We start from the raw sequence: 15,253 nt of genomic DNA, 5'->3' as shown, positions 1-15,253 counted from the left end.
TCCGCTGGCGGGGGTCTGGTAGTGTCAATGAGAATCCTTCATATCGGGACAAAGCCTGTCAGAGTGCATTAATCGCCTCCCGCTATTCTCCTCCCAATCCTTTGACTTCTGTTTCTCTGGATGCTGTCAGTATAATCTCTCATCTGGACATTTTTTCTGAGAGCTATTCTTCACCTCTCTAAAATCGATCATGAAAGCCACAGAAAGCCTGATAAATCCAGGCTCAGATAATCAATCTCTTTCCATTGTAGTGAAGGCCAGGCCATTTGTAAACCAAAGTGCTCGCATTAAAAAATCCCCTTTCATCAGGATATACAAATATGACTTCTAATCATTAAAAGCAATATTAGTAGCTCAAATCAAATTAGCAACAGAAAGAACGGCACACATGGGGAACTGTCTCAAAGCTAATGGTTATAATGATGCTGAGCAAACTACTCCCTTCCCTTTATTCAGTATAACATTACATATGCTCAGGCAGTCTTTGCAACCTTCTTAGCTTTCTGCCTGGTATTGAACACACAAGATATATGGCCAGCTGCTGCTGCCTTGACACGGCTAATAGAAAAACAAATCACAGAGACAGTGTATAACCGTTATCTGATTTTACACTACAACAAAAGCACAAAGGCAGGAGTTTAAAGGCACAGTTCACCCAAAAAAGAAAATTGTCTCATCATCATGCTTTTCCAAACCCGTATGACTTTCTTCTGTGAATCACAAAAGCAGACATTTTTAAGAACATACTGGTTGCTATTTGCCATACAATTAGAACAAATGGGAGCTTCCTACAGTAGGTTCAAAAGGGACACAAAAGCAACAAAATATATTTAAAAAACAATCCATATGCCTTGTGCGTGATATTTCAGAGTTATGTGATGGACATATTAGATGTCTGATTTGTGAGCAAATCACTCTATAGAAGTGGATCTCTAAGATTAATTTGATACGGTTCATAAAACGAGTCTGAATGATTTGTTCATGGATCGGACTGATCTGGTTCTCAATTCATTGACTTAATGATCATTGACTCAAAAGTCGTAAGGCCTACTTATATGACACTTTTACGGTGCTTTTGTGTCTTTTTGATTAATTGTAATTGCATGGAAAAGAGAAATGTGTACAACAATAAAATTTCATACAGGTCAGGAATAACAAGAGGGTGAGAAACCGATGACGGTGCGGAACTATTCCTTTAAAAACAGAGAGAAAGCATAAAGCTGTTGGGTTGCTTTCTGCTGCTGCACCTGGTCAGAATCTATATATAGCAAGTTCACTGAAGCTCTTTCTTTCCCCTTCAGAAGGAGCAGGGGCCATGGGGAAAAATTGCTAAATGCAGCGAAAAAGCCTTCATGTTTTTTTTTTCTTTACTTCAGTTATATTCTCTCTGTAGACCTGCTTCAAAAACCGACTGGATGAAATGCTCATGTGGCAGAAATATTCGTGCATGGTTATGTGTGTACTTCAATCAGGGACTCTGTGTACTTCAATCAGAAGACTGCGTCCAAATTTGTTTACCAAGTGTCTGTCATACAGGTGCACCATGGCGTTGTCAACCCTCAGCATAATGGTGTTGCAAAGCACTAACTATGCTTAAAATGATCTGTGTGATTTGCGGGAATCCTTTGCATGTAGACACGGAAAAATAGGACAAAAAATATATACATTTTGCCTCACAACACCTCTCCATGGTTCAAAACTCATCAGTGTACACATAAATATGCATACGCACTCTTTCACCATTCAAAACGCATGTATTCAGACACATTTGTATACACTCCTGTGATTTGTTTATGATTTCACAGTCACGCAGCGTCCAGAATAACAAAGACTTAAAATCTGATCTGACCCTTCAGACTTCCAACATTTTTTTCAAAAACGAGATTTTAATCTGATCTCAAACGATTTATGGATGCATCTTGGATCAGGTTTGTTTGTATTTAGCATGATAATACCACTGACGTGAATACCATGGTAGTCATTCAGTACCATCTGAGACTGTGGGTTACACCACAGTACTTTTCTGAAAGCGTTTATCGTTATAAGCCCATATCCAGCTTGGCATAACTGAATATATGTCGTGAGCTGTGGTGGCCAGACATGTCAGTATGTGCCACTGAGAGACTGCGTGTGTGTGCATGTTGGAGTGTGTGAGTATGAGGCAGAGAAGTGCGAGGGTGGAGGGGTGACAGACTGTCTATCTGTCAGTCACAGAGCAGTTGCTTGTCAATCTGGCACCCTGATCTCCTGCAATCATATCCCTGGCCTAACCCTGAACACACTCCAACCTGTCTTCCATTGTTTCTCATACACACACCTACCACAGCATGAAAGTACATGGAAGTATGAGGCTGTGCAATCGTGTCAGCTCTGCAAGGGTCCTAAAACCCATACATTAGTATGAATATAAAGAGTATGACTGATATACAGACTATAAACGTAATCTTTCTATCTATACACTGAATATTCATCCCATTCCCCTCTATCTCTCACTCATAATTTCCTGTCTTGTCTTTATGACAAAAATCCTATGGAATGAAACAGTGGTTAAAACACACAGGGAGGTGAGTAGATATTATCTACCTTTTCTCCATTAGCATTGCCGAGCACATAGCAGCCCATAATGTGGATGAGGTTGGGCTCAGGATTTAATAAACTCATGAATCTGCCAAGTCTCTTCCAGAACCTGCACACAAAAGCTCAGAATGATTACAAATTAGGGCTACATGGTTTTTAATTAGTTGATTCATTTATTAGTTGATTAACAACAACAGAACGCCATCTTCAAGTAAGCTACACAAAATAAACTGAGCTGTGATCTTGAATGATTTATCAGTAAATAAAGAGGTCCTCTTTGCAGCATGAAAAACAATCATTCAAATTTTGAATTAATAATATCCTGTATTTACACCATCTTGTGGCTTGTTGATTATAATGTATTCTAGTTTTGTTATAAACTGTAAATAGAAAATTGAAGCCACAGGGGTGGACCAAAAGACCATTTTTGCAAACTCATCAAGGGTAAAAAAGGTGATGAAGATGTGAAGAATTTGAGTTTTTATTTTATTTGTTTTATACCATTTCAATGGTCCACTTTATACATTCTACTAACTAAAAGTAACTTTGTTTGGAACTACATGTCAGCTACCAGTCATTCGAGTATTAGTACACTTTCTGCTTAATATCTGCTATCACTTTATTTTGATGCTCCCCCAACAGATGTTCTACTGACTATAAGTAGCTTTGCAACTACATGTCAACTTATTCTACTAACCTTAACCCTAAACTAACAGTTTACTACAGTATAATAATACTAATACTAACGAAATAAAGTGTAATCAAATACTGTGCATTACTTCTGATACTAATAAATATACCAATACTAATATTCATCTTAATTTACGTTAAACCACAGAGCTTTTATTTTGGCGGAAATACAGAAGAGAGACCTTAAAGTTTCGCTTACAGTATGTTGACAACAGGTTTGTAAATCTGGGAAGATTTTTGCATCCCTGAATTCATTGTGGGAGCCACCATTGTAATCTCAGTTTTTTTGTTTGTTTATTAATTGTGCAGCACTATAACAAACAGAAAAAAAAGATACAGAACTGTTTTGTGAATGTAAACTCACTGAATCATATCCTCCTCCTTCTCTACTTTAGCAAATGTGGCCACTTTGTTCTTCAGTAGGTAGAGATGACCTGGACCTCCCTGGAGAATAAAGAGAGCCAATTACGCAGTGGAAAATATCATGCACATAAATACTCCACATGCACACTTGTGAAAAAGCAAGATATGCAAATTATCGCACACATATTTTTTCCAAACCTGACAGAAGATGAGCATGTTCCAGATTTTGCAGCCTTTTCTGTAGGCGGTGAGTTTCTTTTCAATCTCCTCTGAAGAGAAGAGAGATGAGAGAAGACAGATAGCAGAGAAGTGGAGAGGGAGGCAGCAAGGGAATCATATGAAATTACAGCCCAGCTTTTTTTATAGTAAACAAACAGCAGGAGTAAACATTAGGAATACAAAAAAAAAAAAATACAAAAAAAAACACGTGTCTGGCCAATTAACACGTACCTAGTATATCATCGAAGGTGGCATGTTCATGATCCTGTAGGCAGAATACAGGGCAAGCATGAACAACAACAAAAAAACTATCAGTTGGTAAATATTACGTCACGTTTTTATTTGAACATAACTTAAGCATAATATATGCGCTAAATCACTAGCTTGGCATTACAAAGCAGTTATCTGCAATCTCGAACAATGATGATTTGCACTACTAAAACTTGGATGTGAGAGCTGACTGGCAGACATCATTAGCGGTGCTTAACACAAGGGGCTTTATACTGATAATCAAAAATTGTATTCTCTTTGATCCTGTGTATGACTGCATCATTAAACTATACTCACATAGAGAATGGGGATTATGGAGGGGTCGTCCCGGCGGATTATGTCGGGAACGTACTCGGCCTTTGGTACTTTTGATGAAATTAGCTGTTCAAAAACAAGGATGAATAAAACACATGCGTATTAATGAGCCCATCGATGATCAAAAAGCTGCACTACATTAAATGAGAAACTGATGATGAGTTCATAAGAAGGCAGTTGGCTCATGTCAAAATGGATGAGGGTGACTGAGAGATGCACGTACCATTATTTTGGGTGGGATGAAGTCATCGCCCTCGCAGGCTGCTCTTTCTGACTCTCTCTCTTCCTCCCAGTCGACATCATCACAGTCTTCTTCATCCAGATTGCCAGACGACGCCTGGAGGTCTCCACCTGGGGAAAAGGAAATATGCAAATACACAGAAACACAACACAACACAAGCACATAAACGACCAATGAGATGACAGGTTCTATCAACAAGCATTCTGTTGTTCATGTCTGAGAGGTTGGCCGTTCTAACATGACCTCTCCTGCTTGTTTGTGAGGAGAAGGACTTACAAAGAAAGCACACATATAGACAGCAGAATACACCTGTGGTAAACAGACATTTTACACATTCACAGATGCTGATGTGTGTGTGTGTGTGTGCACGTGATGAATACCACGATGTATCAAATGAAGCCTTTAAAGAACATGTCCATTTGTCTATTTAAGCTTTCTTTAAAAAAGTTTCATTAAATTTAAAGACATTAAATTCTGCTATCCAAAATCACATTATCATAATACATTTTTTTTTTTAAATGGCATTGTTATTACTGTAAATGTAATAAATAAAATGTATTACAAAAGTTTGGGTTAGTAAGATTTAAAATATATATATATATTTTATTCAGCAAGGATTCATTAAATTGATCAAAAGTTATAATGTTACAAAAGATTTCTATTTTAAATAAATGCTGCTCTTTTGAACTTTCTATTCATCAAAGAATCCTAAAAAAAGCGCAGTTTGCACCAAAATATTAAGCAGCACAATTGTTTTCAACATTGATGATAAGAAATGTTTCTTAAGCAGCATATCAGCATATTAGAATGATTTCTGAAGGATCATGTGACACTGAAGACTGGAGTAATGATGCTGAAAATACAGCTTTGCCACCAAAGGAATAAACTCCATTTTAAAATGTATTCAAATAGAAAAACGTTACTTTAAATTATAATAATATTTCACAATATTACTGTTTTACTGTATTTTTGATCAAATAAATGTAGCATTGTATTGGTGAGCATGATAAGAGAGTCAAAAACATAAAATAAAAAAAAAATGACCAACCCCAAACTTTTGAACGTTAGTGTTTTTAAAAATATAAACATGATAGTAGCTGTTGTACTTGCTTTAATCAACGTTCATTTTAAGGCAAGTCAGTCCAACTCCTATTCACTTCAGTTGGCAAGAACAGAAAAATCAGACAGAAAAGCTGTTTGTAATTGTTATGTTTAAAGTTATGTTTAAATAAGCCCGGGACATGATCTTGACAGGCATCATAAGATTTGTATGTGAATGTTTTGTGTGGGTGACCAAAATGTACATGTACTGAAATCAGAAAAATATACACCATGGCCGTGTGTGTCTCTCTGTGTGTGTGTGGACTCACTGTCTCTGGAGTCATGGAGAGAGTCAGGCTTGACGGGTGTGGGGTCACTCCAGGAGCGGCTGAAACTCTTCGCTTTGCGATCAGCAAATGCTAATAACGAAGCGGAGGAGGAAAGCGTCACACACACTGCTCTTCAACACACACACACACACACACACACACACACACACACACTCTCTCTCTCTCTCTGGGCTCTTGTCTGAGGTTGGGAAGTGACATGTTTGAGGATTTAGCCGCTTTAGGCTTACTACATCTAAATATTAGAATCAATTTTCACTCTGTATACTGTAACGCTTATTGATGAGAGAGAGGCGAGGTATTCAGAAACTAAGTCACATTGCCAGCTGTATATCAGACAAGAACATCGGTTTCATCCTTTTGACCAGATGCTTGAAGCATCTGTGACCCCTGAAAATAATTCATCTGACACCATGAATTATTGTCAAGCAATGGCATGTTCACATATTTGCATTGAAAAAAAATCACACACAATTTGCACACACAACTCACTCTGGGTCTTCACCTTCCTGCTGCCCACCATCCTCAAATGTTTCCGGAAGTTTCTGGGATAGAAAGGATTTTCAGAAGCACAGTAGATTGGAAAAAGGTATAAGATGAGAGGGGGAGAACACAAGAAGAATGGGAGATGGAGTAAGAGGAGACAAAAATGGAAATGTTAAACACACTTTCAAACAATCCATTTATACATGGTAGCATTAGCATGGCAGATTACGGACAGGGACGAGTGTTTGAAGTTATACAACAAGTTCAGTGCACTCCAAACTAATCTCCAGTCCTCGCTGTTCCTCTGCAAAAAAAAAAAATAGGCAAACATAAACAGTTTGTCCCAGTTTGACACTGCTTCAGGCTTCAGAAACACATTTACTCATCTGCGTGTCATTTTCAGATATTTAAGCACACTGTTTGATCTTTTAGCTTAAAGTCACCAAGAAATCTAAATGGACATTTCTTATATTTGATGGAATACTGCAGTGTTTATTCTAAATAATTTATCTGTGCACGTTTTTTTTTTTTGTGAACATGTGCCCTCTTTAATCAAAATAACTTTCCCTCCCCCTCTCTTTTCTGACTCTTCAGGACAATAATTCCTTCTTTCCATCAAACTGTCACTCACATGAGATCGCAGCAATTAGCAAACAACAACAATCCAATGAACCAATCAATTCCCGATGGACAAAATCAAGTCCCATCCAACATCTTTTCTCAATCGAGAAGCTGTATCACTCGGATATACGTCACAATAGTGAAGATCACAACTTCAGGGCAAATTTCAATCGGAAGAGAGCATCCCTATGCCCTACTCACTCCGAATAGCAGAACATGATATAAATTATTAAATTACTTCCTTGACGTGACCACTACATGTTCCCTTCACTAACGGACTTGTGGAAGGGGTCTTCGTTAAGGGATTCAGTTGTTAACTTTCGTTTGGAACACTCCTACAAATGGCTTCCCCTTCCGAAGTGCCCTTCGAGGTTGCAAAAACACAGATTGGAATTTGCCCTTGGTTTCATAGTGACTTCAAATTAACATAATAAAAAACTTAAACGTGCAAACTTAAATGAGCATTTTTTTCCACTTAAGTGTCTTACTACTTTTGAATATACTGTATGTTTAAAATTGTGAATATAAATAGGAAATTAAGCCAGAGAAATTACTCTAGTAAAGTCAGTGGCCAAGAAAAATCTGTTTTATTCTACATAAGACAGGTCGCCTATACCAGGTCAAATACTACATACTCTACTTTATGGGTGAAAAAAAAAATAGGGTAAATAAGGTATTTTTACAACAGCATTGGTACCCCAAAACATTTGATTTTGTGTGATGTAACATCCATGCAGATAGATGTCAGTATAAACACTGTATTGGCCTGTGAAACATAAATTACCTACTTCCATACTATATGGTCGGCACAGTATGTGAGCCGAGTAGTATGTCCGAATTCATAATATTCATAAAATTGTGGATGAAAAGCACCCGGATGACCTACTACCGTCGAGATTCTAAAGCGCGCATCTGATGGACACTTTACTATCCCATGAGGCCACGGGATATGATTTGTGAATGGCAGTGAAGCAATACAAATGACGGCATAATCACATGACAGTGACAACATGGCAGCGGATGTAGTATGTCTGAAATTTCATTCATACTATATAGAACATACTTTTTTAACAGTCACAAGTAAGTTTCAAACCAAATGTAGTACCTACTATACAGTATGTGATTTCGGACACAGCCTTAAATTCACCTGTGGGTACGTGTTAGCGCAGTAAACCTTGCTAATAATATGAATAACTCCATAGCGCAAAAACATTTCAAAATGTCACTGTGCTTTATGTTTTCATTACTGAGTTCTGGTGACTTTCAAACCAGAAAATCGCTCTCACAAAAAAATAACAACTACAAACTGCCTCATCAGAGAATGAAAGCAAGTTCACTCCTTCAACTGACAGCCTTCCTCCTCTCGTTTGCACTCTACACTTGTTCTCCATGCATCATGTCACCATGGTTACACCGTAGTGTAGTATTGTAGAGTGAGCCGAGGAGAGGTAGGTGGTCTTTCCTCATTTGCCAACAAATAATAGAGCAGCTCACACACTCAAAGTGGAGCCTTTAAAATAAAGGAGAGCTGGTCCAGGGATGAAATAATGAGGCAATTTAGCTTGTACAAAAAACAGGATCAAAACCAATGGCCACGGTGTAGAGTAAGCATTTTCTTTCTGCAGACATGATGCAGTTGCACAACACCACAATATTAGAAAGAAGCACTGCGGCCTAAACCAGTAAAATATGCTGCGGGAAAACTAATATTCTTACAGTACATTGAGTGATGCGTAGCAGAGGACAATTTTACAGCATGTACTGTACTTGTGCCACTATGAGCCTCTAATCAAATTCACCAACATGAACATTTTACAAAAGAGAAAAGGGCTTTTTTTAATATTGCTGTTATATTTGAGATGGCTACAAAGAGCATGGTGACAGTGCATCTATATAGCTGTCAGAACTGCTTTTCTCCTTATGTCTGTCTTGCTGACAACCTTCTAAAACTGCTGTCAAAGTCAATGTGCCAGCTGACAGGGAAAGAGCGCAGATCTTCATCAAGTTTCAAAAATAGAAGCGCGTATCAAGAGAACTATGAGAATCATTTTTAATTAGACGCTCTAACGATCTTAATCCTCATTTGTGAGCGAGCTGAAAATAGAGTGATCAGTCGGATTGCCGGAATGTGACATGTTGATCTTCACAGAAATATATATATATCCATTGCTTTTAGGAATAATTTAAGAATATAACATAACACATTTCTTAAAAAGCACAGCCATTCAAAATGGGAACAACAGAAACAGCTCAAAGTTGAAATAAAACAACTGTGCCAGAAGATTTAGAGCATGTTCTACTTTTTTTATCTGATGAAACTCAAGCACAATTAAAAATACTATGAGCTTCATGGGATAGTTCACTGAAAATGAAAATGCTGTCATGATTTACTCACCCTCATGTTGTTCCAAACCCATATGACTATTTCTTCTATGGAACATAGAAAGTGCTTTTGAAGAACATATTGTTCTAAAAAATGAGAACTGGGGCTGTCAAGCTTCAAAATGATAAAAGGCATACTCTACCTCTCTTTGATGTGTTCAAGAGAAGTAGATATTCTGATTTGTGATTAAATCGATCAACTGAATCGGCTGATGCAGTTCACAAAGCAGAATGATGTGTTCACTAATTTAACTGGTCTTATTCAACTGTGAAGTCAACTTACTGACACAGTATTCAGTTACAGTAGGTTAACATCTCACTGAAGAGTAATATTATTAGTTAATAAATCAGCTTAAATGTTGGTCTGTCCATCACACAAAGCTACTGTATTAATAATGTTTCAAAAGACTTGGAATGCAGCACACAAATCAAATGCATATGAATGCATAAATGGATTTTGTCACCATTGATTGTGATTGCATGGAAACAAAGAACCAAGTTATTATTATTATAAAACTGTATGATGGAAGAAAGACACTCATAAGGGTTTTGAAAGACATAAAAGTGAGTAAATGATGGCAGAATTTTCATTTTTGAGTGAACTAAACCTTTCATGTGCAGTTGTTTTGTAATCCTAATGGATGCAACCAATTATCTGCAACCTTCCCACAGTCACAGGCATCTACAGTAATGTTGTTGAGCAGCGTCATGGGATCTAACCCACGAAAACACTAAAAGCTAGATTCACAGTCTGCTCTTTTTTTCTGTGTAATAAAAGGGGAGCTGAACTCTGTTACACATTTGCTGGGAAGATGAAAACCATATCTGTCCTTTCCATTGTCCTTCATTGCTCTAAACATTAGTTCTCTCTAGCAATTCTGCATCATGCTGGGATTCACATGGCATTAGTATCCAGCGTGACACTAGACTGATAAGTGAAACTCCGAAAGTATTCAGTTGTCAGCTGTATCAATTGACACAGTCAAGATGCTGCACCTTCGGTTTTTCGACTGACCTATTGATCCAAGCAGCCAAACAGAGAGACACAAACACCCCCACCCAGGTGCTTTGTGCGTGAGTTTGTGTATGTCTATGTGTGTGTGACACGTGTGTGTGTGTGTGTGTGTGGTTTATTTAAGGGCAGTAAACCTGAAATCACATATATTGTGGGGACCAGCAAATGGCTTAGTGAACATCAAAAAATGTTCTAATGAAAATAGAAAATATCACTAGCTCTGCATAAAAACAATACAAGTCAATGGAAACTCCCCACCATTGGGATTAGTAAGATTTTTCTAATGTTTTTCTTATGCTCACCAAGGGTGCATTTATTTGATCAAAAATACAGTAAAATAGTACTATTTGTGAAATATTATTACAATTTAAAATAAAATGATGTGCTGCTTAATATTTTTGTGGATTTTCCAGGATTCTTTGATGAATTGAAAGAACAGCATGTATTTGAAAGAAAGTATTTACTGTCATTTTTGATCAATTTAATGCAACCTGGCTGAATATTAAATTCTTTCAAAAAATCTTACCGACTCAAATTCGGAATGGTCGTGTATATCTAACCATTGTGATTTTATTTCTTATTTTAAACTTCATCTCACAATAACTGGTTTTATTTTTTACTCTAACGTGGAAACTGGCTTCTGCAGAACTCCCTGGGTTTAGATCAATAAACTGCTGCTGGCTTTCTGCTTGGTAAACCTAGCATCACAACTCCACAGGGAAGTGTGCAAAAGAGGAAACAGTTCTTCATGTGTAGTATGCAGCATCAGAGTTTGGACTTTAAAGATCTGAGGCGATACACACCATAATACTACAAGTAACACATGCAGGACAACACAAAACACTGTCTCTCCGCTGTCTTACTCTATGTGTGTGTGTGTGTGTGTTTTGGGAAGGGCTGTGACACAGGACATTAGGGGCATTAGACAGTACCTCTCCATCAGTGCGGTGGCCTCTTGCTCTCTTTTCCTCCTTTTTCTCTCTGCAATTCCACGGAACGCCCTGCTGGGACCGGTCACAGTGTTATGGGTGTGTGTACAGGGAGAAGTGCAAAGGAAAAAGTCTAGAGTGGCCACAGAAAGGTTCAAACCACAACAGGAGCTGATCACCACCCACAGGTCAAAGGGACACGACTACACGTACGTTCACGAACCAAACACTACGACCACAGCAAAGTCAAGTGTAACAGACACTCAGTCACCAACCAGCACAGAGGATCAATTCACAGAAATCTGTAACATCTTTGTGGGAGTGGTTATCATATCTAGCGTGCTTCTATTGTTTTTGACAGGGTGACAGAAGATATAGCCATCATCACTGACAGTTTATGTTAAATCAAACTCCTGTCCCCAGTAGATGAGGTTAATGACAGCCCAGAAGCTACTTTCTGACAGTGCATGTGTGCATTTAATTGCATGTGGATGTATCTAAGTGACTGCATCCTGAAATCCTTCAGAGCCTTGACAGATTGGTGTCGGTCTTGAAACGCTGCGTGCAAATCTTGATGAGTGACTTTTCTGGGGTATTCTTGGGCTGTATTTGTATATTTTGAATGCAATATTCAACAGTGATGGCAGCAATCACCATATTGCTCCTAACAGGGACAGTCCACAATTTGTTCAAAATTGTTAAAATATATACCACCCATTATAGCCAAAATACAAGCTTTGTTCCAAAATCTAGTCAACAGTCTACTTTGTTAAAAGTACACTATGCAACTTTTTTTTTTTTCTAAATCAACACAATTTAAATCAATACATCATCAATCCCTTTTCCAAAATGTGTTTTTGTCTTACCCTTGTTCACTATGGTAAGCCTATTATAAGCGTTTATATATTTTAGATCTAGCGGGATGGTTTTCGTGTTAAATTGCATACATTCATCACTCGCCTGTGCGTGTCTCGTCATAACCGTAAAATCGAGAAAAGTTGCTCCTCCTACTTTGATGAGGGTATGGTGTGGAAGTGGCATAGGTTAGTTGTCACACAACAAGCGAGAAAGTTTGATATGGAGCACGCTAAATCTTCAACCTCCGGGGAAGCAGAGGAGAGTCTGCTGGCAAAAAGAGAACATGACAGAACTCGTAATAAAACAAGAATCAACATTGACTTGGCTTTTCGGAGATGGCGAGAATTGAGGTATTTGAAATATTGTAAAAGTGATGCGGAGATGGCATTTTTATTACTCAACAGGTGAGTAAGGTATTTTATTGAACAGATCCATTTTCATATGTAGCTCTCTAACAGAGTTCATTGTAAACCATTATCTATTGTAAAGGCTATTTTCATTATGGTTGTTATAGCGCTGTGCTGGAATTTATTTTCAATGAAGTACCGTGTCTATTAAGGGGTATAGCTACAGTAACGTCTTCAGCCAGTCAGATTGAGATCCTTTCCATCTACACTGGTTATATCTCTTAAAGGCACACTATGCAAGATTTGTACCTTAATATAACAGCTTCGAAATCATAGTAGCAACAAACTCGTAGTAGGGTGAATCATCCCGATAGCAAAATGGCCAAAAGTTATATAGTGTGCCTTTAACATCAGCATGTTAACATGAAACACTGTTTTATATGTAATGGTTATGTGTCATGTTGCATTGGTTGCCTTGAAGGTGCTCTAAGCGATGTCGCACGTTTTTTTGGCCAAAACATTTTTTGTCACATACAGCAAACATCTCCTCACGATCCGCTAGCTGCCTGTCCCCTGAATGCACTGTAAAAAAACGCGGTCTCTGTAGACACCCCAGGCTCCACAAACGGCAAGAAAAACAAACTGGGCTAACTGTTCCAGTTTGTCGAGTTCAACTTTACTCCACATACTGCAGTTGGATTCATGCACTTTTATCCAGATCAGTCACCTATGAGTTTAGAATGTTAGGAATGAACAGTAAGGCAGCTTTCTAGGTTTTGGAACAGAGCATCAGTAACTAATTTGTGGTTAAAACATGGGCAAAAAAGTGGTTAAAAAGTTCAAAGGTCACATCACCATAGTAGTACAACAAACAAGGTCTTTCTCCTACACAACAGCTGAAATGTGAGAAGCGATAACTGATATTGACATATCAAGAGCATTATGTGTGCTGTATGAGACAGAGTTCCTCCATAACTTCAAACACTCTGTCCAATGCTGGTGGAGTGAGAGTTAACACAGGACAAGGAGAGGCAGCAGCACAGAGGAGCAGAGGGTGGGGATGGAGCGGAGTGTTGACTTTTGAAAACAATGGGCTAATGAGAAAGGAATACTCACGATATTCTTTAGAGCCAAGGAGAAGCAAAAGAGAAAAGAGAGAACAGTGCTTTAACCATCACAAGAAAACACATGAAAAGTAAAAAGGTAAGGTACACAGTAAATAGAGAGTGTCTTTCAAATATAAACACTGGGTCAGGTCTCATGAAAGAATTACCAAGTGCTTTATCACTACCTATTATAGTCAAATCACAAAATGACAGCTCTACAGCCAAACATTTCACACAAACTGAAATGGTTCTAAGTGAAAGTGTTAATTAGAAACCAGGAAAAGGAGGGAATGAACAAGTGAGAGGAGAACATAAGATAGCTAAGTATTCGACTTAGGGAGTGGGTGGGAGAGCAGAGTAAGGTTGAGGGGGAGACAACATGCATGTCGGCTGGAGGGAGATGGACTGCACCCCAGTGGGGGGGCTCAGCCAGTGGGCTCTGTGATTAAGACTTCTGCCCGACAGGTGATAATTAAACAGTCAAACTGAGCGAAAGCGTCTGTGCACAGAGAAGAATGAAGCCTGAATTCACTCGACTAAAAAGTTGAAGAATAAATGAAAGAGAAAAAGGGAGAGAAAGAAAAAGATGATATGATGGAAAAGGAAAAGAGCTAAGAAGAGGACAAAGAAGAAAACAAATAAAGGCAAAGAGAAAGGAGGGGGGGGGGAGAAATGGAAGGAACAGACAAATGGAAAGAGGAAGAGGAAGAGAAGGAGAAAGAAAGTGAAAGGAGGTTGGGATAAAGGAAGGGAAAAAGAAAAAGAAAGGAAGAGATTAATGAAGAGAGAAAAAGGGAAAAAAGAATTAAGATGACAAAGAAAGAGAAAGAAATGGAAATAAAAAGGAAAAAAGAAGAAAAGTAAAAGGAATAGAACAAAGACGGCAAAGAGAAAGAGGAAGGGAAACAAATGGAAAGAAAAATGAAAGATGAAGAAAAAGAGGCAGAAACAAAAGGAAGAGAGAGAGAAGAAGTGACAGAAGAAGGGGAAAAGAAAAAACAGGATCAGTAAGAGAATGAAGAAGGTAAAGAGAAAGTAGAAAGGAAACGGAAATGGAAAAGAAAGATGAAGAGACAGAGAATGTGAAAAAAGAAGGGAGAAGAGGAAGAGAATAAAGAAGGCAAAGGGAAAAGGGAAGGGAAACAGCAATGGAAATAACTTGAAAAGGGGAAAGAGGAAGGGAACGGAAAAGAAGACAAATAAAAAGAGAAAGTAAGGGAAGGAGAACGAGAAAGAATACCTCCTGTCCTCCCACATGCATGAGTCAGGATAGCTTAAATTATATGTCTGCTTCAGAGACCAACCCTACTACAGGGGAAGCCAAAGGATGAAGTGAGAAGTTTGATGAAATAAAATCCCACTCACGCTTGCATGGTGGTGGTCGCAGTCTGAAAACTAAACATGTTCTCTTTAGGGAACCAGCTGTTCGTGTGATCCTCTGCAAGC

The 15,253-nt window shown here is 38.3% G+C and overlaps 1 protein-coding gene across 1 annotated transcript in view; it reads right to left on the bottom strand.

The window, feature by feature from the left end:
• Window positions 1–15,253, bottom strand: part of nsmfb (NMDA receptor synaptonuclear signaling and neuronal migration factor b) — a 29,400-nt gene that overhangs the window by 5,241 nt on the left and 8,906 nt on the right. The window contains exons 4-12 of the mRNA XM_081364702.1: window positions 15,173–15,245; window positions 6,556–6,608; window positions 6,046–6,135; window positions 4,658–4,785; window positions 4,417–4,500; window positions 4,081–4,114; window positions 3,829–3,899; window positions 3,632–3,711; window positions 2,584–2,686 (exon numbers count right to left, since the gene is read on the bottom strand). Coding sequence (XP_081220828.1) covers window positions 2,584–2,686; window positions 3,632–3,711; window positions 3,829–3,899; window positions 4,081–4,114; window positions 4,417–4,500; window positions 4,658–4,785; window positions 6,046–6,135; window positions 6,556–6,608; window positions 15,173–15,245 — 716 coding nt within the window. The remainder of the gene's footprint in view (window positions 1–2,583; window positions 2,687–3,631; window positions 3,712–3,828; window positions 3,900–4,080; window positions 4,115–4,416; window positions 4,501–4,657; window positions 4,786–6,045; window positions 6,136–6,555; window positions 6,609–15,172; window positions 15,246–15,253) is intronic.

The sequence above is a fragment of the Scardinius erythrophthalmus genome, assembly GCF_964197995.2.
Source record: "Scardinius erythrophthalmus genome assembly, chromosome: 5".
NCBI classification, from domain to species: Eukaryota; Metazoa; Chordata; class Actinopteri; order Cypriniformes; family Leuciscidae; genus Scardinius; species Scardinius erythrophthalmus.
The sequence above is the reverse complement of the archived record's forward strand: the minus strand, read 5'-3'. Positions and strand labels throughout refer to the sequence as shown.